Source organism: Erythrolamprus reginae, chromosome 2, assembly GCF_031021105.1.
Source record: "Erythrolamprus reginae isolate rEryReg1 chromosome 2, rEryReg1.hap1, whole genome shotgun sequence".
Taxonomy (NCBI): Eukaryota; Metazoa; Chordata; class Lepidosauria; order Squamata; family Dipsadidae; genus Erythrolamprus; species Erythrolamprus reginae.
The window spans coordinates 95,263,853-95,287,549 of NC_091951.1; the positions used below are offsets into that span (position 1 = coordinate 95,263,853).

General features: G+C 41.8%; 1 protein-coding gene across 2 annotated transcripts; it reads right to left on the reverse strand.

Annotated features, from left to right (window-relative positions):
- Positions 1–1,581: 1,581 nt before the first annotated feature.
- Positions 1,582–23,084, reverse strand: LOC139160647 (acylamino-acid-releasing enzyme-like). 2 transcript variants are annotated; one of them, XM_070738772.1, is made up of 22 exons: positions 22,986–23,084; positions 16,452–16,581; positions 15,034–15,160; positions 13,970–14,060; positions 12,922–12,997; positions 11,600–11,757; positions 9,977–10,114; positions 9,275–9,366; positions 8,362–8,402; positions 8,155–8,276; positions 7,548–7,608; positions 6,043–6,140; positions 5,621–5,672; positions 5,368–5,456; positions 5,069–5,207; positions 4,850–4,933; positions 4,678–4,758; positions 3,456–3,544; positions 2,813–3,003; positions 2,629–2,731; positions 2,418–2,524; positions 1,582–2,206 (listed from the first exon to the last, which is right to left on the reverse strand). In XM_070738772.1, the coding sequence occupies exons 1-22, from the start codon at positions 22,995–22,997 to the stop codon at positions 2,104–2,106; spliced, it is 2,184 nt and encodes a 727-aa protein (XP_070594873.1). In that variant the 5' UTR covers positions 22,998–23,084; the 3' UTR covers positions 1,582–2,103. The 2 variants fall into 2 exon arrangements, with proteins under 2 accessions (XP_070594873.1, XP_070594872.1); XM_070738771.1 differs by having other exon boundaries at positions 22,941–23,064.
- Between the last annotated feature and the right edge of the window lie 613 nt (positions 23,085–23,697).

The following is a 23,697-nucleotide window of genomic DNA, read 5'->3' on the forward strand; positions in this document are numbered from 1 at the left end:
AATCAATCAATCAATCAATAAATGTGAAGTGATATAGAAGTCTCACGGCTATTGCAAATCAGGGACTAGGAAATATTTCTGGAAGTAAGTAGCAAAGACCAAGTGGTTATTTCAATAAAAATGTCAACAAAATTTCATTTATAGCACATTCTTACAACCCATGGCCTGCAATACATTACTCAGTGCAGCATCACTACAAACCAAAAATAAAGCAGTGCAGTATGAAACAAAACATGGGAGATTGAAGCTCTTGTTCAAATCTCTGGTCTTCAGGAAATCAGATGCTATCCTATGAAGGTGTATGTTTTAATTTAACCACTCTTTCAGATGGAAAAAGGTAACATTTTATAAATAGAACCAGTACCAGGTTGTTTTATCAATTAGGTTCTTTACATAATTCTTTTTCTGTGAACAAAGATGTTCATGTGAGAACAAATAGAAGGCATTTCCCAGAGCTTATCAAACTGTTAAAAAGGCTTATTACTAGATATTTGTGCACAGACATCAGTGACAGTAATTCTTTGGTCTGGTAGTGAATTATTTTTCTTTCCTAGACAACCCTTAATACATTGCGACTTATTAGTACAGCTATTAAAGTTCACTGTCAAACAGATTCATAGAATCTGATTTGGAAGGGACCAAAAAAGTAATCTAGTCCAATCCTCGGAGTCTTGGAACCACCAAAGCATATAGATGAGCTTCCAAATACTGTTTGAATACATTATTGAAGGAGAACTTACAACTGGCTGGCAAGTAATACAATCAGGAAATTATTCCTGGTGTTTAGCCTGAACCTGGCTCACTGTAGTTTTAACCTTTGGTTCTGCTCCTGCCCTCTGGGGAAACTGTATAAAGTAATCCCTTGTTTTTTCGTGGGAGATGCGTTCCAAGACCACCCGTGAAAAATGAATTTCCGTGAAGTGGAGGAAAGATATTTTTTTATGTATTTAACGAGTATTTGGACTTTTAAAACCCACCCTTTGCATTAAACAGTCATTCTGTAATGTTTCTCAGCTGGAACTACATGTGATATTCTACCAGTTTCTTTAATAGAGTACAGTAGTACTGTAGAAGAATGTTATGAATTTTTAATGGATTTAAAATTTTCAATGGATTTAATGGATTTAAGCCCCCTTTGAAAACTCGTGAAGTAGCGAATCCACAAAAGATGAACCGCGAAGTAGCGAGGGATTACTGTAAATCAATTCCCCCATCTATGTAAGCATCAGATATCTGGTTATTGCTATCATATCTTCCCTTAGCTGTCTCTCTCTAGGCTAATGATTTCCAATTCATTCACCATCTTATTAGCCCTCCTCTGAACTTCTACATTACTGTGCTGTTTCAAATATGGTGCTTCAAACTGGACCGAGTTCTCCAAAAGGGTTTTTGACAAGGGCAGAGTAGAATGAAACAGTTACTTCTTATGATTTGGACTTTGTTCCTGTTAATACACCCTTGCCTTTTTAGTAGCTGCATCACACCGCTGGCTTTGTTTAACTTGTGGTTAACAATACTCAAATTCTTTTCACATACACCATAACATCAAGTTTCTCCAATCCATGCCATCAAGAAACGTAATTTTGTGAAGAATAACTTCATTCTTTAAATTTCAAGTTAATGGTTTTACATCACTTCTTCAAAATACCGCATTCCAGTCATTCCCAATCTAAGTATTTAAACTAGATAATTTATAGAAATTAATAAGTTTATTTCAAGAATATATTTCGCAGCTTGATTTCTCAAATTCATTTTTTTTCAGTTTAGCGCCAATAATTTAAATGAAATTATAGAGATTCTAATGCCATCTAAAGGGATTATGTATCAGTTCTCCAGTACTTGACTGTTCTGTATAGCTATAATGGTGATGTTATTGATAAAATGCTAAATTTGGCAAAATGATATATTTGGCCAGTGTATCCCCCCTCTCTCTTTAACACAATTGAGAGGCCTAGAAGATAATGTCCACGTTGTTAGGTGCCTGTTCACACTTTGGAGACTAGGGATCAGAATACCAATCAGCTACAAGAAGGTCTTTCAAACTGAAGAGACTTGACTCTCTGTTAGCTGTCCTTAATCCAAAAGTTAAAACTTCTGTAATTGCTATTTCAAGTGTTGAAGAAACCAGAGTGCAATATTCATGAAACCGTCTGCCTCAGCCTCCACACTGGATAGGGCATGGTTATCACTGGGATACTGCAACATCCTAGAAATATGAAGAGACAGAGGCATCAGCTAATATACAATTACATGGTGACATTTCCCTCCTTATCATCATTTCAGCAGCAGCTTCTGCACAGATTATCGTTTTCTATTCTCTTCCCCCCTCCCAATTGTATGCATTTCTGTTTTTTCTCTAATTTCACAAAACCTTCTTGTAGAACCCCAGTTTCTTCAATTCTACCCAAGAGGCTTACCGGGTTGGAATACCCCTGGACCTAAGTGCACGATAATATTCCAAGCCTTGCTTGGGGGGAACACGTCTATCTTCTTCTCCAATCAACAAGAGAACTGGTGCTTGAACCTAAGGGAAAGAATGTAAAATGGAAATAAGAATACTGAAAGAAAAAATATATGAGGGTCTGAGAGTAATGGATACACAAAAAGGGAGGGAAACATGTATTGTACCTTGTCAACAAACTGCATAGGTGAATGAAGCAGCATCTTTTCCCACTGTTCAGGAACCGGGAGAGCAGCTTGGTCATAGGGTAGTCCGACCTCAGTCATGCACCTACAAGAAGCCACAGAGCAGGCATGAAGTAACGACAGCATCTGCTCAAAAGGGAGAACATAGTTTATCATAAATACTCACCAATCAGGGATATCCGTGCTTCCAATCATGGAGGCCATATTGACTACAGGATTCCTAGTCACACAGGCTTTATATGTGCTGGGGTATTGGCCAATGAGATGACAAGATAAGAAGCCTCCATGAGATCCTCCAAGCAAAGCTACTCTCTTTGAATCCAGAGGTTCTTTCTGCAGCATCTGCTCTACACAGAACTACAAGGAAAAGAAAAGTTTTACAATTACTAAGGGAACAAGGATAATGGCATCTTGACTATACTTAGGAACAAAGGAAGTTCAAATGTTTAGCTGAGTTCTGATAGGACTATAATTTGTTCATCTCAATGTATAACTTGAAAAGTACAAACTATGTTTGGATAAATCCTTGGGTTGAAGTTTCCCGTTCTTGTGTATATAAGAACAAATAGTTCTTATATAGAACAGAAGTTTCCTGTTCTTGTGTTTATTACACACATCTCTAAAGGAGGTATATCTCACAAGAACTTCATACTTATCCAGCTGAGAGTTTGATCTGGCAAGGGAATATAAACAGCCATTCTCCTTGGTGACAGTTGAACCCCCTTTTTTCTACAGTAAATGTCTACATTTTTTCATGCAGTGAAGGTTTCAAACATTCTTGTTAGAAATGGAAGAAGAGACTTTCTTACCTGCACATCTTTGACATCCTGGCAACCCACATTTCCTGGTAGTGAATCCACACTATCCTGGCCAAAGCCCAAAGAGCCTCGGTAATTCACTTAAAAGGGAGGGAAAGCACAATATTAAAATTTTCAGATTTATTCACCGTACCAAGATTTCACTATGACAAATGTCCCCAATCATGTTAGAAGCTCTGGATTTTAATATTGGAATTAGTCTTGAAATAGTTCCAGTATCGAGAGACTCCAACTTCTTGTGAATATAATTATGTGGCTGAGACTTCTAACTAAGAGATTATGTCCATGCACATCTGGAAGCACAAGGTTGGAGAAGCTTGTCTGTCTAAAATAATGTCCATGTCGAGGGTTCTGAACTGATTATCACACCATTATACAGGTGAAACTCAAAAAATTAGAGTATCGTGCAAAAGTTCATATATTTCAGTAATGCAAATTAAAAAGTAAAATGTAATATATAAGAGAGACTCATTACATTCAAGCCGTCATTTGTTATAATCAAAATATTCTAATTTTCTGAGATTGTGGATTTGGGGTTTTCATGAGCTGCAGCCCATAATCATCACAATTATGACAAATTATGGCTTGAACTATCTTGTCTTGCATGTAATGAGTCTCTCTCGTATATTATGTTTCACCTTTTAAGTTGCATTACTGAAATAAATGAACTTTCGCACAATATTCTAATTTTTCAAGTTTCACCTGTAATCTATCACTGGCTGCTTAAAGGAAGATCTGATGGCTGCTCAGGGTTATGTACAGTCCTTATGCCTAATGACACAGCAGACATCTTGGTGACTGAAAGAGATTACAGTGTCCCCTCGCTTTTCGCGGGGGATGCGTTCCGAGACCACCCGCGAAAGTTGAATTTCCGCGAAGTAGAGATGCGGAAGTAAATACACTATTTTTGGCTATGAACAGTATCACAAGCCTTCCCTTAACACTTTAAACCCCTAAATTGCAATTTTCCATTCCCTTAGCAACCATTCAGATTATTATTCACCATGTTTATTTATCTAAGTTAATTAAAAAAATATTTATTAAAGGTAGACGAAAGTTTGGCAATGACATATGACGTCATCGGGTGGAAAAAACGGTGGTATAGGGAAAAAACCCGCAAAATATTTTTTAATTAATATTTTTGAAAAACCGTGGTATAGACTTTCCGCGAAGTTTGAACCCGCGAAAATTGAGGGAACACTGTATTACTCACCCAACAGCACAGCAAATCCCATTCGGCAGAGCACTGCTGGATACAGCATCCAGGTAGTGGTGAACACTGAATGAGGGCCTCCTTTCAAGAAGAAGAATGGAGTCAAGCTCAGATGAATTAAATAGATTATATAGGACCCAGATGAGGGAAGAGGACAAGACAAGGAACTTACCATGTGGTGACACCACTAATGGAAGTTTGGCTTGTTCTGGTACCTGAGTGGGCTTGAGTAGTATGGCTTCAAAATCCAGGCCTCCTGGGAATACAGGAAATAATTTGCAGGTTAAGAAAAAAAACACTCTCTTCTCTCTTTGTAGAAAAGCAATTCAAACTGAAGCATAAAAATGACAGATGGTTAAACTGGTCCAAAATTTCCCCTCGGGATACTCACTATACTGGGGATTGTCTTGATCTGGAGAAGGTTGAAGAATATGAACATCCCAACTAATACCTTGAATTGGGCTGGTTTCTTCTAGACATACCCAGTTCACCTCTGCTTCCTTGCCTGCAGGAGGCAGAAAAGCTACCATCTGCAGCAAGATAAATTATAAGAGATATCCAGCATTAGATCCTACTTTAGTTTGATCGACAATATTTGGATATATAGATTTTACATGGATGTTGTGTTCAAATCACTTAAACATGACATTGAAGCTGAAGGATTTCCAACATAGGCCACACAGAACTTACAAGCATAGGAGGGGAGTTAGGAGTGGAGAATCTGGCCACCATCAGATCTCTGTCAATGGTGAGCAGCACCCAGCTTCCAAGAGAAGAGCCTAGTTTAAGAAAGGGGGGGAAAAAATCAAAGCTTTTTTCTGTGTAACTTCCTTATTCAAGTAGAAGTATGCTTACCTTGCCAGTTTGGTTCCAACATAATGTATTAGCCTTTTTTCTAGAGAGCAGCATCTGGTTACTAAGATAAAGAAAATTTTATACTTACTTTTGGTGAGTGAACACACACTTTTTGATGCTATATCCACCACAATCAGCTCCTAGGGAAAGACCAGCTTAAGATGGATCTACTATACACACATACAGTATATATATTTATATATACCATCCCCACAATTGATAACAAATTAAACAGAGTAATATAGAAGATAAAGAAAAATAAAAGAAAGACAACAAATGCCAGGACCCACATAACCAACAACCATCTCTACAGATGTCTTTATGTCAATTATAAAGTAGATCAGTCAGAAAACCTCCATGTGACTTTAAATTTAGATTATTCCTTGATTCAACAGACCTGATGCTTAAAAACATCTATCTGGAAGAATCTTTAGAGGATAACGAGATTGGATACATTTAGTTTGTGCAAAATACTCTTGCCTCAGCCTAACAATCCAGTAATACTCTTACCTGCCTGCTGCGTTGAATTGTGTCCAGCACAACTCTTTGACTGTCTGCTGCCCAACAATGCTCAGGCAGTGCTGTGCTATAGATTCCAGCAAATCCATCTGCAAGAGAGAGCAAATTCATGCAGGCAGCAGCTGTTTTCATGAAATTAGACAGAAGTTAGGCTCCATTGGGAACTATATTTCACCAGATTCTCTAAATGTTCAGCATTTCACATATTTAGGATAGATATGTACAAGTGTTCACAAATCCCCTTTTGTTTATCAGATTTCAGGTCTGGCATTTTGCAGGTTTTCGGGGAACACTCCCCCCCCCCCCCCCGAGTGGCATATTTGAAAAAGAATTATACTTATTAACGTGAGAATAGTAAGGGATTCTTTTCAGCTTTTATTTTTAAAGAAAATATGAAATACATATGGGTTGGGCTTTATTTATTTCTTTTTAAGCATGTATTCCCTTTTAAGCACTTCCTAGACTGGCAATATAAACATGTTAATACAATCCTTCCAAGAAGTGCCAGAGAAGGGAAGGAGCTTCTATAGAAAATACCAAGCAGTTTTGATAGTATATCAGGATTTCCAAAGATTGAAAAACAAAAGGCTGGAAGGAATTCTAAAGTCATCCCTTGCATTAAAAAAAAATGAATGCCATTTCCACTAATTTATGTCTTGCTTTTAGAAAGGCAGAATTAAGGATATTTTATGGCTAATGCTCCTCTTGTCAGATTCACGTGGAGCAAAAAATCCAAGAGGAATTATTTTACGTTCATAGTTCAGAATGATGATGATGATGATGATGATGATGATAATAATAATAATAATAATAATAATAATAATAATAATAATTTATTAGATTTGTATGCTGCCCCTCTCCGAGGACTTGGAGCGGCTCACAACAGCAACAAAATACAATATGATACAAATCCAATATTAAAACTAATTAAAAAACCCATTATTACTAAAAACATTCAATTCTACACAATCACACATTCTTAAATGCTAGAATCAGAAAGAATGGGGGGGGGGATTAGTCCCCCCCCATGCTTGGGTCTTTAACATCTTGCAAAAGGCTAGGAGGGTGGAGGCAATTCGAATCTCCATGGAGAGTTGATTGCAGAGGCCTGGGGTCACTAGAGAGAAGGCTCTACCCCTAGGTCCCGCCAGACGGCATTGTTTAGTCGACGGGACCCGGAGAACGCCAACTCTGTGGGACCTAATTGGCCGCTGGGATTCATGCGGCAGAAGGCGGTCCCGTAGGTATTCTGGTCCGATGCCATGTAGGGCTTTATAGGTTATTACCAACACTTTGAATTGTGACCGGAAACTGATCAGCAACCAATGTAAGCCGTGGAGTGTTGACGAGACATGGGCGTATCTAGGGAGGTCCACGATTGCTCGCGCGGCTGCATTCTGCACAATCTGAAGTTTCCAAACTTCAAAGGTAGCCCCATGTAGAGAGCATAGCCCCATGTAGAAAGCCCCATGTAGAGAATGTATCATATTACTCACCCTGGATCTGTCGAGGGACAATATCCACTATCACAGAAGTGAGCTTTGTGTACCAGTCATACTGAAAAAAAAAGGTTGAAAGGCATCCAACTTAGATGTGGCAGGAACAACTTGCTGGCCTCTCAAATTAAGAAGTGTCATGGAAAGCTATGTTGCTAACCACTAGGAATCAGAATAGTGAGGTAGTGTATGAATGAGAAAATATATAGAATAAATAAATTGATACTTCATAAAGCTATTGACTTACTTCTCTTGCAGCAAAGGTATTATTATTTCCAAGTTTGGAAGATCAAACAAAATTGTTGCAGGTAGAAAACCTCATTCTCCTTACTTTCTTTACAGACTTCTGCCTCCATTTCTCTCACAAGAAGGTTGAAGAAGCAACCCTCCTAATCCTTAACAGCCACCCCAAACTCCCAGAAGTCCCTGGTCTAATCAGTTCAAACTAAACTCAAGATCATTTAGAACGCTGACCACAATACGTGAGGTTCAAATGTTTGGGCTGAAAAGTCCTGTATAAATTAAAGACTAAATAAATAGACTTGGCTAGATGCAATCAGGTTGCCTGAAATTGTTTCTGTGCCAATAGTTCAAAATCAGTGCTCACCATGCAGATACGACTGCATTGCTGATGAGGTCCAGAAGCTTGATTCTCCAGGTATACGATGCGACACTGGTCTGGGCTCAACCGTGGAGACCAAATGGCTTTGTTGTCCTCTGACAATAGCTCTGCAATAGGAGGGAAGGTAATGACGTAAGAGAAATCACCACCAGAATGCACTGATTGAGAGATAAGATGGATTCCTGTACTCACCACATTGACCACCTGTCAGATCGACATGGAAAAGTGATGATCTGGGGGCAGAAGGGAAACAGCTGGTGGTAATATAGGAAGGGATCATATAAGACTGGTCAGGAAAAGGGTAGAGAGATACCTTTCTTCTCAAATTAAGCTACTGTTTTATTCAACCCTTAAACAGAAAAAGAAATATTATGCCTTGTCCAACTGAATCCCATCCCCAATGATCTTAGAAACGGACAATACTGGAATAAAAAAACAATCCCCATATATATTGGCATGTTCCTTAATCACCCTGTATGGCAGATATCACAATTCATAAAGACTATGCAGCACGAATCCCAGTGGCCGGTTAGGTCCCACAGAGTTGGCCTTCTCCGGGTCCCGTTGACTAAACAATGTCATCTGGCGAGAGCCAGGGGAAGAGCCTTCTCTGTGGCGGCCCCAACCCTCTGGAACCAGCTCCCCCCAGCCTTTCATAAACTCCTTAAAACCCACCTCTGCCATCAGGCATGGGGGAACTGAGATATCTCCCCTTGCCTATGCAGTTTTATGTATGGTATGTTGTATGTATGATTTTTAAAACAATGGGGTTTTTTAGACTTTTAATGTTAGATTTATTATTATAGACTTTTAATATTAGATTTGTCATTGTATACTGTTTTTATCACTGTTGTGCGCTGCCCCGAGTCTGTGGAGATGGGCGGCATACAAATCTAATAAATAATAATAAAAATAATAATGCCCTTTCCCTAAATGCTTTTTTTTTGAGGGGGGGGGACCAATACTATAACCCAAATTATCCTGGGAAAAGAGACTTCTAAAGTTTTCCTGAGTTTATATGTTTAATATTGGATTTTATGCATCTCTTGCAGTATAGACAGTCAAGTCCCACTTGGATTTTTCTCCTTCAGGTAAGGAACCTTACCTGCGATTGATGCAGTACTTCAAGCCTAGACGGAAAGGCTCATGATACCAGCCAGTGAATACCACTCCTGTGTCATTTGGGGTCCAGAAAGCCTTGAAGCAGAGAGAAGACAATGTTAAGTTTGAAGAGGTGGGCAAACTTAAGGTTTTACTTCAGAAACCATCTTTTAGGATAGCTTGGGGGTGGTAAAAAGCAATATTTGCAATGAGTGAACAGGAAACTCAACCCATCCCTTTGTCTGGAAATCTACCATGGGAGATATAAAGTGCTATTTCCAGGAAGACGGTTTCTCTCCCTCCTAAGGGCGAACCTTTCACTATTATAGCAGCTTTTATTTCTTCTGTTCAATTGTGTCTAATTCTCAGCAACCGCCTGGACAAGTCTCTGCAGGGTTTTTTTGGCAAGGTTTTTCAGAAATGGTAGGCCATAGCCTTCTTATTAGGAGAGAGAAGTGACTAGCTCAAGTCACCCAGCTGGCTTTGTGCCCAAGGCAATACAACATCTAGAACTCACTATATCCCAGTTCCTAGCAGGATGCCTTAACCACTTCACCAAACTGGCTCTTTCTGTGATAATTGTAGCATAGCTATTATATTCTTTGCAACAAGACATATCAAGCATATATAAATTCAGCCATAATTAAGCTGCAGGTAATCAAACCTCCCCTGCATCCCACCCCAATTCCAAATGCTCTGTACTGACCTGACCAGGTGAGATATATTCTGGAACACCTTCTAGCACAGAAATATTGTTGCTCTCAATGTCCAATATACACAGCACAGGGATACTCTTAGCCACCAGAGTTTCCCCCCAGTCTTCATAAAATACGAACTGCTCTCCCTGAGAAAGGCAGAAAAACAATAAAAACAGAGGCATCCTAAGATCCATCGGCATGCTAGCAAAAGGATTCTCGCCTGTCTGGGAAAATAGCCATGATTCACAGTACTGTTCTAACTTTATATCTATCAAGACCAAGAATGTGTTGCAGTGGTTCTCAACTTTTCTAATGCCGCGACCCCTTAATACAGTTCCTCATGTTGTAGTGACACCCAATCATAAGTCTAGCGTCAATTCTTCCAACAGAGCTTTAAGCTGATTGGCAGGAAGGTCAGAGGCACCCCCCCACTGCAAACACCTGATTGGTCGGATTGTAAAAATATGTTCCAAGGCGCCAGAATAGAAGCTTTAATTCCTAACACCACAGGAAATTTGTCTTTTCCCATGGTCTTAGGCAATCCCTGTGAAATGGTTGTTCGACCCCCAAAGGGGTCCCGACCTCCAGGTTGAGAACCACTATAGGCATACCTTTCTTAAGGATGCAAAAAAGGCTGTGAGAGGTAACCTCTTTTAACCACAGCTGAATAGGTTTTGATTGGTGTGTGTGATATACAGTGTAGTATGATTGCTGGAATTAAATTTATGGTTTTATATTGTTATTAGCGTTGTATATTGATTTTATATTGTTTAGAGTTTTATTGTTCTAAGCTGCCCTGAGTCCTTTGGGATTGAGGGGCATACAAGTCAAATTACCATAATAAATGTAAGTAAGTAAGTAAGTAAGTAAGTAAGTAAGTAAGTAAGTAAGTAAGTAAGTAAGTAAGTAAATAAATTTACAACAGCTCACAGCACCTTAAACTGCTGTAGAAGATAGTTGCTTCTTCAGAACAGACCAAGACGAAGGCATCAGATTCCCAAAGGATCACATTAAAGCTATTTTTATAATGGGAAAAAGAATGTGATGCCTTCACCTGGACGCCGATTTTATGGTATTGCACACCCAGCAAGGAGCTAATATTCATCCAAAAGAACAGGCAACAACATGAACATTTCTTAAGAAACTGGATAGAAGATTAATGTTATCCAGAACTTGAAAATCAGGCCATTGGCTGATTTAATGACTTAAATATCAAAACACGCAAAACAGATCTATCCAGGTTATCAAGTTGCTCTTTAAAAATTGGTTCTCACACTGGCAAATTAAGTAGCAGTTAGGAAAAGAATGAAAAGTTGTAGATGCTCATAAAAACAATTTTTAAAAAACCTGCATTCATGGAAGTGGGAGTTTTCAGTCTCCTCTACCGTAGGGCTTTAAGAAACCAGCTATAAATTGTCTATATATTGGAGGCTCATTTGAAAGTCATGGATTTCCTGAATGTTGTACAACTTCCCTCTGATGGATGAATTACTGATCAGAGTCCTGAAAACTTGCTTTTGCATTAACTATTTCCTACCCAGACTGTTAAAAGAACAGCGTGACAGCTTTTTTAGATCAAGGGAAACAAAAAGGATTTGCTGAGAAATCATAGAAGGGAATGTCCACCCCACCTTGACTGCTTTGTCTTGTTCAGTCTTGGCCAGCTCCTCTTCAGTATTCAGCTCAGGGGCTCTGGGCTTAAAGAAAGACTCTGTCTTGGGACGCTTCTTTTCTGCCACGTAGAGAAGGTGAGTCTCTGAGTGTGACCAGGCCAAACAGCCAAACTGATCTGGGAATAGAAGATGACACCTGGTAGGCTCAAGGGTATGTATTTTCTTCCCTAAAGCTGCATTCTACTAGCGTCCAACAGAAAGCAAGAGCATAGTGGGCATAGTTTTAAAATGTTTATATCACCCAAATGGTGCTGCCTGGTTGGACAGGGGGTCATTGCTCACAGTCGCTCATGCCCTCATCACCTCGAGGTTCGATTACTGCAACGCTCTCTACATGGGGCTACCTTTGAAAAGTGTTCGGAAACTTCAGATCGTGCAGAATGCGGCCGCGACAGCTATCGTGGGGCTTCCTAGATTCGCCTACGTTTCCACAACAGTCCATGGCCTGCACTGGCTGCCGATCAGTTTCCAGTCACAATTCAAAGTGTTGGTGATGACCTTTAAAGCCCTACATGGCATTGGACCAGAATACCCCCGGAACCACCTTCTACCGCACAAATCCCAGCGGCCGATAAGGTCCCACAGAGTTGGCCTTCTCCGGGTCCCGTCGACCAAACAATGTCGTTTGGCGGGCCCCAGGGGAAGAGCCTTCTCTGTGGCGGCCCCGGCCCTCTGGAATCAACTCCCACCGGAGATTAGAACGGCCCCCACCCTCCTTGTCTTTCGCAAGTTACTCAAGACCCACCTATATTGCCAGGCATGGGGGAACTAAGACATCTCCCCCAGGCTTATCATATTTCATGTTTGGTGTGTATGTGCTGTATGGTTTTTAATTGTTGGGGTTTTTATATATTTTATTATTAGATTTGTCCCATTGTTATACTGTTTTTTATATGCTGTTGTGAGCCGCCCCGAGTCTTCGGAGAGGGGCGGCATACAAATCTAATAAATAATAAAATAATAATATGATAATAATAGAAAATTTTGGATTCTCTAAACCAGTGTTTCCCAACCTTGGCCACTTGAAGATATTTGGACTTCAACTCCCAGAATTCCCCAGCCAGGATTTGCTGGCTGGGGGATTCTGGGAGTTGAAGTCCAAATATCTTCAAGTGGCCAAGGTTGGGAAACACTGCTCTAAACCATCTCTGAAATATATTAAAAGACTCAAGACTTTCTTTTCCAAGGTTAACCAAGGTTTCCCTACCTATATTTGCCATTACACAGAGCTGGTCTCTTGCCTCTTAGGAACTGAAACAGAAACTTATACCAAGCCTTACCATCATCATATACTTGGCCATGCTTCTCTAGAGCTGTCAACTCAATGCTCTTCACCTTCCGGTTTTTTTCCCAGACCTATGAGAGCAGATACACCAGGTTTACCTCACAGAGCCTTTTCCTCACTGAAATCACTAATTGAGGCTTTCCTGACACCGCATCAAGGTGGGAGAAAACTACAGTTCCCTTTCCTGCAGGAAAATAAATCAAGTCCCCACTAGAAACATAGAAACATAGAAGTCTGATGGTAGAAAAAGACCTCATGGTCCATCTAGTCTGCCCTTATACTACTTCCTGTATTTTATCTTACAATGGATATATGTTTATCCCAGGCATGTTTAAATTCATTTACTGTGGATTTACCAACCACGTCTGCTGGAAGTTTGTTCCAAGGATCTACTACTCTTTCAGTAAGATAATATTTTCTCACGTTGCTTTTGATCTTTCCCCCAACTAACTTCAGATTGTGTCCCCTTGTTCTAGTGTTCACTTTCCTATTAAAAACACTTCCCTCCTGAACCTTATTTAACCCTTTGACATATTTAAATGTTTTGCTCATGTCCCCCCTTTTCCTTCTGTCCTCCAGACTATACAGATTGAGTTCATTAAGTCTTTCCTGATACGTTTTATGCTTAAGACCTTCCACCATTCTTGTAGCCCGTCTTTGGCCCCGTTCAATTTTGTCAATATCTTTTCGTAGGTGAGGTCTCCAGAACTGGACACAGTATTCCAAATGTGGTCTCACCAGCACTCTATATAAGGGGATCACAATCTCCCTCTTCCTGCTTGTTATACCTCAAGCTATGCAGCCAAGCATCCTACTTGCTTTTCCTACTGCCCGACCACACTGCTCACCCATTTTGAGACTGTCAGAAATCACTACCCCTAAATCCTTCTCTTCTGATCATAGATACTGCAACATCGCTTCAGCAGAGATAAGCAATTTAAGAATGAAACAAAAGTGGAAAGAATGAAGGTCCCCTACTGCTACTCATTAAACCCCCCAAGCTGTGAGGCCTTACTGAGCAGGAGTAAAGTAGGCCAACATACCTCCAGAAACTGTTTTTCCTCGCCTTTGCTATTGTTCATCTTTCGCACAACAGCTTTTTGAGTTCCACTCGGAGAATCCCGACTGAGCAGTCTAGGTGGAAAATAGATATAGATATACCATATATATTCTATAAATATAGAATCATAAAATCGTAAGGAGGAAGAGTGTCGTTTTTCTTGTCTTGCCTTTATTATTTTTACAAGCAATTCAAGGCAGTGAATATATTTGATACACCTTCTTCCTCCTTTTTTTCTCCATAACAACAAATAGAAACATAGAAACATAGAAGACTGACGGCAGAAAAAGACCTCATGGTCCATCTAGTCTGCCCTTATACTATTTCCTGTATTTTATCTTACAATGGATATATGTTTATCCCAGGCATGTTTAAATTCAGTTACTGTGGATTTACCAACCACGTCTGCTGGAAGTTTGTTCCAAGGATCTACTATTCTTTCAGTGAAATAATATTTTCTCACGTTGCTTTTGATCTTTCCCCCAACTAACTTCAGATTGTGTCCCCTTGTTCTTGTGTTCACTTTCCTATTAAAAACACTTCCCTCCTGGACCTTATTTAACCCTTTAACATATTTAAATGTTTCGATCATGTCCCCCCTTTTCCTTCTGTCCTCCAGACTATACAGATTGAGTTCATTAAGTCTTTCCTGATACATTTTATGCTTAAGACCTTCCACCATTCTTGTATCCCGTCTTTGGACCCGTTCAATTTTGTCAATATCTTTTTGTAGGTGAGGTCTCCAGAACTGAACACAGTATTCCAAATCTGTGATGTGGTTGGCCTGAGATTGAGTGACTGGTCCAAAGTCACCCAGCTGGTTTTCACGGTTAAAATGAGACTAGAGCCCACAATTTCCTCCATTCTAGCTTGGTGCCTTAACCACTAGACCAAACTGGCTCTTCAAAGCTGACCTTTAAACAATCCCCTGCCCAGAGTGGGAATCCTCAAATTAGTCTCAATAAACCCCTGAGCAATTGAAGTAATATATATTCCACATGTTCCTTAGGTCAGCAGCCAGGAGAGGCCAATGCAATCTAGACTTACTCTCCTTTGACTTCAGTGCAATTGCCTGAGGGACCAGAATAGATAACGGACTGGTTGTCATGGAAAACGAGGTATTGACGGCAGAATTTCACGTTTTCAGCTCTTTCCAAATCCCGCTGTGACCACTCTGTAAGTAGAGATTTTACTATTATTTGGTTTAAATAAAGAGTCCTACTTCAGTCTAGCCTGGCACAATAGAAAAAAAGCCTCCTTCATTGAAGGCAGATAAGCGCTATCAGAATTGGATTCACACACTGTGTCAGGTTATCAAACGGATTTCTTAGGTCAGGTTTAATGTATTGTGTAAACCTCCCAATGCAGTGAATAGAACAGAATTCTTTATTGGCCAAGTGTGATTGGACACACAAGGTATTTGTCTTTGGTGCATATGTTCTCAGTGTACACAAAAGAAAATATACATTTGTCAAGAATCATGAAGTACAACATTTAATGATTGTCATAGGCATAGTTCCTTCTAAGCTGAGCAGTGAGCAATTGCTCACTTAAAAATCATCATCAACTCAGAGTTTTCCAAACCTGCCCAGAAGCCGAGAGGGAAAGAGTGAGAGGGAAGGAGAGAGAGAGGAAGAGAGAGAAACAGATAGAAAAAAGAGAGGAGGGAAAAGAGAAAGAAAAAGAATGGGAGTAAGGAAGAGAGAAAGAAAATCAAAATCTAGTTTGAAACTAGCTCAACTATTTAAGTGGCATTTTGATATTGATAGAGTTGCCCTATTATGAGCTCACTGTTATAGTCACACAGTACAGTATTTTATTTTGAAATTCTCTGAGGCAAAACAGGGTGGGTTTTTTATTTGTTTGTTTGTTTGTTTAATATTTCTGTGCCGCCCAGTCCCAAAGGGACTGCCGCTCAGACACTATACTTTTCCGCCCCCCCCCAAAAAAAAAATTAGAGGGAACACTGGTCATAGGGTACAAATAAGCAATCAGGAAACAATCAATATTAATATAAATGGTAAGGATACAAGCAACAAGTTACAGTCATACAATCAGTATGTTTTGATTAAGGAAATTGTCACCTGCTTTCTTGGGTAAAACAGTTTTAAGTGAAGTGCTTTTTAAAAAGCCCATCATCATTCAACAGGGGAAACACAAAAGAAGTTATAGTCGTCAGTAACAACCTATCCTTCTCATCTTTTGTCTGCAATAGAAACCCTTACAGCTACTGCTTTTGAGTTTTTAATCTCTTGGAATCATCAGGAAAGAAGAGAGATGTCAATCAAACACAGAGTTAGAAAAAAAAGTAATGCTTATGCTTAGTCTCCTGATTTATTTTGTTTATCGGATTGAGGGCCTAATGTTACATTTGACCGTTGATAACAATATTGCACAATGGCTATTTCAGTTCCATGGAGCCAAATGTACACCCAACGATGTGGGTCCAACTTGAAAGAGCTTACCCGTATAAATATTGCAATGTTTACCACCATACTGAGTTGTTACTTCAGGCCCAATACAAGCATGCGAAAGCGAAGGATACTGGCTCAGATCACGGTACAAGGTAGCTATTTCTTCTGTATCATTCAGCAACTATACATTACAAATATAAAGGAACATAATTAGTTGTGATGGACTCAAGAGAAGGGCATCAGCAGCATGTTTGCAACTAGCCATTTGTTCAAGTTAGCAATCAACGGTGAAGGATTTATGTCACAGATTAATGCTTGGTACAGCAGCCGCAAAAGAAAATATAAATGATGTACGTGTCCATATCTACAAAAAACAGAATCATGAAAGCCTTTCCCTGTGATACTCAATGGAAGCTAAAGCTGGACTCTGAAGGAGGAGGATTGGGGTATTTGAATTTTGGTGTTGAAGACATCTGAGAATACTATGGATAACCAAGAAAACAAACCAATGGGTCACTGAACACATCAACCAGAGTTCTCACTTGAGGTACATATGACCAGGCTCAAATTATTAGAGTGGCTGTGGGTTCTGCCTCCCAAGGGCACTTCCATCTGTCCGTCCATCACCCGGGGGGGGGGGGGAGTCTGACCCTCTCAGAGAGGGTCCGCAACTTGGGCGTCCTCCAAGATCCACAGCTGACTTTAGAACCTCATCTGTCAGCTGTGGTGAGGGGGGCACTTGTCTGGTGCACCAGTTGTGGCCCTATTTCGACAGGGAGTCTCTACTCACAGTCATTCATAATAATAATATAATAATAATAATTTATTAGATTTCTATGCCGCCCTTCTCCGAGGACTCGGGGCGGATATGTTCATGCCCTCATCATCTCGAGGTTTGACTACTGTAATGCTTTCTACATGCTACTGCCTTTGAAGAGCATTTGGAACCTACAAATCGTGCAAAATGCAGCTGTGTGAGCGGTCATGGGCCTTCCCAGATATGCCCATGTCTCTCCAGCATTCCTGCATTGGCTGCAGATTGGTTTCCGGACACAATTCGAAGTGTTGGTTATGACCTATAAAGCCTTACATGGCATTGAACCAGATTACTTATGGGACCACCTCCTGCCGTATGAATCCCAGTGACCGGTCAGGTCCCAGTCGGCCTTCTCCAGGTCCCGTCAACTAGACTGGTGTTTTTCAACCTGTGTGCCGCGGCACACTGGTGTGCCGCGAGACATCATCAGGTGTGCCGCAAAGCTCAGCTTCTGAGACCGGAAGCTGAGCTTTATTCTTCGCGCCCAGCTGGAGCTTCCCAGTGGAGGCGGCAACAAGTGTCCTTTCGGGCCCGGCGGGGGGGCAATGGCAGCAGGAACGGGAGGCTGCCGGCTGCAGCGGCCCCGGGCAGTTGCTGGGAGATGGCAGCGACGAGCAAGAGCTCCAGGGCGGAGTCACCGGCAGCACCCCGCCCAGCTGGAGCTTTCCTGGAGGGGGTGGCAACAATTGTCCTTTGGGGCCCGGCGGGAGGGCAATGGCAGCGGAAACAGGAGGCTGCCGACTGCAGCGGCTCCAGGCCCCGTTCCCTGTCGCACCCCAAAATGCCCCCCACGCACCCTTTTCCAGGGGCGCGCAGGGAGCCGCGGCCACCCGTCCGCCTGCTCGATTTGCCTCCGCGCGGCTGGGGACGCGGATCCACCGCCCTCGCCAGCCCGATCTCCCTCCACCCGGCTGGGGACCGTGGATTTGCCACCCCCACCAGCCCGATTTCCCTCCGCCTGGCTGGGGAGGTGGATTCGCCGCCCCCGCCAGCCCGATTTCCCTCCAGTGGCTGGGGACGGAGATCTACTGCCCTCGCCAGCCTGATCTCCCTCCGTGGGGGGGGGGGCGACGAACCGACGACCGGGGGCTGTACGTCCGTGTTGGGTGGTGCAGGGCAGGCACAGGCAGCCCCAGGGGATAACAAGGGAGGGAGAGAAAGGAAAGAGAGAGAAAGGGAGGGAGGGAGAGAAAATTGAATGAAGGAGGGAGAGAAAGAAAGAGTAAGAGGTAGAAAGGATAGAGAAAAAGGAAGAGAAAGGGAGGGGGAGAAAGGAAAGAAGGAGGAAGGGGGGAGAGAAAGAAGATATGAAGGAGGGAGAAAAAGAAAGAGAGATAGAAAGGAAAGAGGGAGAGAAAGGAATGAGAGAGAAAGGGAGGGAGAGAAAGGGAATGAAAGAGGGAGAAGGGGTGAGAGATAGAAAAGATAGACAGAAAGGGAGAGAAAGGAAAGAGAGAAAGGGAGGGAGAGGAAGGAAAGAGAGATGAGAGAGGAAGGAGGAGACAGAAAGAGAGGAAGGAAGGAAGAGAGAAAGAAAGAGGGATGGAGAGAGAAAGGAAGGAAGAGAGAGAAAGAGGGAGGGAGAGAGAAATAGAGCGAAAGGGAGGAAGAGAGATTTTTTTGTCCAAACTTTTTTTAGCCCCCCCCCCCCCCCCAATGTTCCCAAGGATTTTGAAAATATGAAAAATGTGCCGCGGCTCCAAAAAGGTTGGGAAACACTGAACTAGACAATATCACTTGGGGGAGGGGTCTAGGGGAAGAGCCTTCTCTGTGGGAGATCCAGCCCTCTGGAATTAGCTCCCCCCCCCCCGGAGATTCCTACTGCCCCCATTCTCCTCGCCTTTTGCAAGAGTTTGAAGACTCACTTGTGCCATCAGGCTTGGGGCTATTAATTACCTGCCCTCTGGCCAATGAATGAAATGTAAGGTTGCTGTGTGAATGGGAGCGATTGATTGGAAATAAATTTGGGGTTTTAGACTAGTTAATTTTAAGTTAAATTGGATTTTAAAATGTTTTTTCATTGTCTTTTTATATGTTGTAAGCCGCCCCGAGTCCTCGGAGAGGGGCAGCATATAAATCAAAAGGAAGGAAGGAAGGAAGGAAGGAAGGAAGGAAGGAAGGAAGGAAGGAAGGAAGGACCCAGCTTTCTGGAAAATGCTCAAATGTTGGGAAAGTTGGAAAGGAAGAAGACGGCAGAAGCAAGGTGGATGGACTCAATTACTCATCCTTAGGGGTCCTGAAAGAAAAGGTTAGGGATAGATTGCCATGGCGGAAATCTATTGCTAGAAATTGAAAACAACTTGATGGCATAAAGTCAAGTTATAAAAATTGTGTCCGAGTTAAAAGCAGGGGTCAGGAAATGCATGAGTTGGGAGCACTGTGGCAATTTGCACTCAGCTAGCTAGCTTGGGGTATGCATGGTTGTTCTTAATTGCTTTAATTGTTTGATAGTTGTTTTTAGATTGTTACATTGTTTTTAAGAGAGTTTATGTTATTTTTATCTGTATTTGGCTGTGAGCCGCTCAGAGTCCTTTGGCAGTGGGGCGGCATATAATTAAATTAAATTTATTAGACTTGTAGGCCTCCCAGCTCCTTCCGGACTCTGGGCGGCATAAGTCCAAATAATACATAAATAATAAATAAAGTTTTGGCTCTTGATATAACAAATTTTGGCCTTCTGCAGGGCAAGCGGTTAATTCTATTAGGAGTTCCTAACCTTTATTCCCTCCCAAATCACTGGAATGATCACCACGAAGGACAGAATTGTATCAGTGCTATGGAAAGAATAAACTTGTTTTTATCTTTTTGTACAGACTGAATTCAGAGAGCAGAACTGGGATTCAGGGATGAACAAAGTGAACTGGCTAGATCAAAGCTACTTGCCAACTCAGCCCCCCACCTCATCTCATTCATTGCCACTCAGTGGGTTCACCAAAGAGGAACCTGTTGCATGAAAACTGAAATGCACACGTGAATAACAGTTAGCAGAAACAGTACTCAAAATACACACAATTGGCAACAGGCTCCTAGAGGCAATTCCACATGTGCTGCTTAAGAGCCTCGGTGGTGCAGTGGTTAGAAGCGCAGAACTGCAAGCTACTTCGGCTGATCACGGTTGTCAGCAGATCGAATCTCAGCAGGCTCAAGGTTGACTCACCCTTCCATCTTTCCAAGGTCGGTAAAATGAGGACCCAGGTTTTTGGGGGCAATATGTTTACCCTCTGTAAACCGCTTAGAGAGGGCTGTAAAGCACTGTGAAGCGGTATAGAGTGCAAACAATGAATATTTAAAAGTAGGGCTTCATTAGGAGGGGGGTCAGCACAAGTTCACCTCCTGACATCTTTTATTCTTTTGAGTAGAGTAGAGCAGTGTTTCCCAACCTTGGCCACTTGAAGATATCTGGACTTCAACTCCCAGAATTCCCCAGCCAGAATTTGCTGGCTGGGGAATTCTGGGAGTTGAAGTCCAAATATCTTCAAGTGGCCAAGGTTGGGAAACACTGGAGTAGAGTACAGTAAAGTAGAGTAGAGTGGAGTAGGATAGGATAGGATTCTTTATTGGCCAAGGGTGATTGGACACACAAGGAATTTGTCTTTGGTGTATATTCTCTCAGTGTACATAAAAGAAAAGTTCGTCAAGAATCATAAGGTACAACACTTAATGATAGTTTTGGGGGAAAAAATCCTGTTTAATGGTTATGAGAAGAGACTTTTTTCAATGGAAAAGGAGATAAAGCGACGGCTTCTCGGCTCTCGCAGCAAGCAGCCATAAAGGAAAACGGTATAATAATAATTAATAATAATAATTTATTAGAAACATAGAAACATAGAAACATAGAAGACTGACGGCAGAAAAAGACCTCTTGGTCCATCTAGTCTGCCCTTTTACTATTTCCTGTATTTTATCTTAGGATGGATATATGTTTATCCCAGGCATGTTTAAATTCAGTTACTGTGGATTTCCCAACCACGTCTGCTGGAAGTTTGTTCCAAGGATCTACTACTCTTTCAGTAAAATAATATTTTCTCATGTTGCCTTTGATCTTTCCCCCAACTAACTTCAGATTGTGTCCCCTTGTTCTTGTGTTCACTTTCCTGTTAAAAACACTTCCCTCCTGAACCCTATTTAACCCTTTAACATATTTAAATGTTTCGATCATGTCCCCCCTTTTCCTTCTGTCTTCCAGACTATACAGATTGAGTTCATTCAGTCTTTCCTGATACGTTTTATACTTAAGACCTTCCACCATTCTTGTAGCCCGTCTTTGGACCCGTTCAATTTTGTCAATATCTTTTTGTAGGTGAGGTCTCCAGAACTGAACACAGTACTCCAAATGTGGTCTCACCAGCGCTCTATATAAGGGGATCACAATCTCCCTCTTCCTGCTTGTTATACCCCTAGCTATGCAGCCAAGCATCCTACTTGCCTTTCCTACCGCCCGACCACACTGTTCACCCATTTTGAGACTGTCAGAAATCACTACCCCTAAATCCTTCTCTTCTGAAGTTTTTGCTAACACAGAACTGCCAATGAAATACTCAGATTTAGGATTCCTTTTCCCCAAGTGCATTATTTTACATTTGGAAACATTAAACTGCAGTTTCCATTGCTTTGACCATTTATCTAGTAACGCTAAATCATTTACCATATTACAGACCCCTCCAGGAATATCAACCCTATTGCACACTTTAGAGTCATCGGCAAATAGGCAAACCTTCCCTACCAAACCTTCCCCTATGTCACTCACAAACATATTAAAAAGAATAGGACCCAGAACAGACCCTTGTGGCACACCGCTTGTAACCTGACTCTGCTCAGAATACTCGCCATTAACAATAACTCTCTGATGTCTATGCTTCAGCCAGCTTGAAATCCACTGAACTATCCAGGGATTAAGTCCAATCTTCACTAATTTATCTATCAGCTCTTTATGTGGAACCGTATCAAAGGCTTTGCTGAAGTCCAGATAGGCAATATCCACGGCACCACCTTGATCCAACACCTTTGTGACATAGTCAAAGAACTCAATGAGATTAGTCTGACACGATTTGCCTTCAGTAAAGCCATGCTGATTTGGGTCCAATAAGTTATTGTTTTTTAGATGCTGATTTATCCTCTTTTTGAGTAGAGTCTCCATCATTTTAACTACAACTGATGTCAAGCTAACTGGCCTGTAGTTACCAGCTTCATCTCTACTGCCCTTCTTGTGGATAGGCACAACACTGGCCATTCTATTAGACTTGTATGCCGCTCCTCTCTGAGGACTCGGAGCGACTCACAACAAATAATACAAATACAAATCTAATATTAAAAACAGTTATAAAAACCCATTATAAAAAGCAGTCATACAATCCAGAGAAACCATACATAAAATAAAACAGCTAGGGGTATATCATAAAAGTAATGTCTAGTACAGTACAGTGATGGCAAACCTTTTTTGGTTCGCATGCCAAAAAAAAAAGGGGGGGGTTTGTAGGTGTGCTAGAATACAGGTATCTTTCTACCTGTGACATGCACAGAGAGGCTTCACCTGTTGAGCTTCGCGCTATGTCATGAAGGCATTGGAAGAGGGACCCGGGCAGCCTTCCCAGGTAATAACAGGGAAAGAAAGGAGAAGAGGAACGCCAGTCCTCCCGCCCCCCTTCATCGCTCTCGTTCCAAGCGGGGCGAAAGAGCTACTCACGCCATCCCCCATCACATTACTCTACAACAGGCCTACCCACCCGCCGATCACCGACCCCCGTGTCCGGTCCCTGACGATTCCTCACCGGGGGTTCCATCACGGCTCTCCGGTCGTCGCCCCGATTCTCGAGAAATCGCGGAAGCTCCACTTCGATTCACCTCGAGGAGAAGGAGGAGGAGCCCTCGCCTTTGAACTACTGGGTTATGATTGGTTACGGCCGGGCTGTCCGTCAAATAGAGCCAGCCCGTAAGAAAGGAGCTAGCAAGCTTTTCTCTATCCGGAGACGCGGCTGGGCGGAGACGCGAAGGCTTTCGAGCCAAAGGCATGGTAAGTTTAGCGTCCTTTGGCCAATCCGCTCGGAGGAAAGGCGGGGTTTACCCCCCCCCCCCGAAGCCGGGCGCTTTTTCCAATGGAACGCTAAGCAGATGAAACCTCAGATGCCAATAATACAATGTTTGGAAAATGTTAGGACCGTGAGGATTAGGGTGGGAGCTGGGCGTGGCTTCAGGAGTTGTGTGTCCTTGGGAAGAGGTACGGTTGCTTCAGTAATTGAGAGGGGTGCTTGGGAGATACCACTATTGGGGGGGGGATACCTGTTTTCCGAAAGGTGTGCACAGCTCATCTTTTAGCCCTGTATGACAGGCTGGAGTGAGATTTTATTTTTCTTTTTAATTTATTTATTTATTTATTTTGTCCAATACACAATAATACACAATGAAGGTTATAGAGGATATAGTAGAGAAGAAATACGAGATATAGGAGAGATTACTGACCTCTTAGGAATCTGGAGAGGCATA

Excerpts from the sequence above, each read along its gene's own strand:
- LOC139160647 (XM_070738771.1), bottom strand. The coding sequence starts at position 22,997 with ATGGAACCCCCGGTGAGGAATCGTCAGGGACCGGACACGGGGGTCGGT. Across the intron at positions 4,934-5,068 it reads TCAAGACAATCCCCAGTATA|GAGGCCTGGATTTTGAAGCC; the intron begins GTGAGTATCCCG and ends CTGTATTCCCAG. Across the intron at positions 2,525-2,628 it reads CTATGCAGTTTGTTGACAAG|GTTCAAGCACCAGTTCTCTT; the intron begins GTACAATACATG and ends TCTTTCCCTTAG.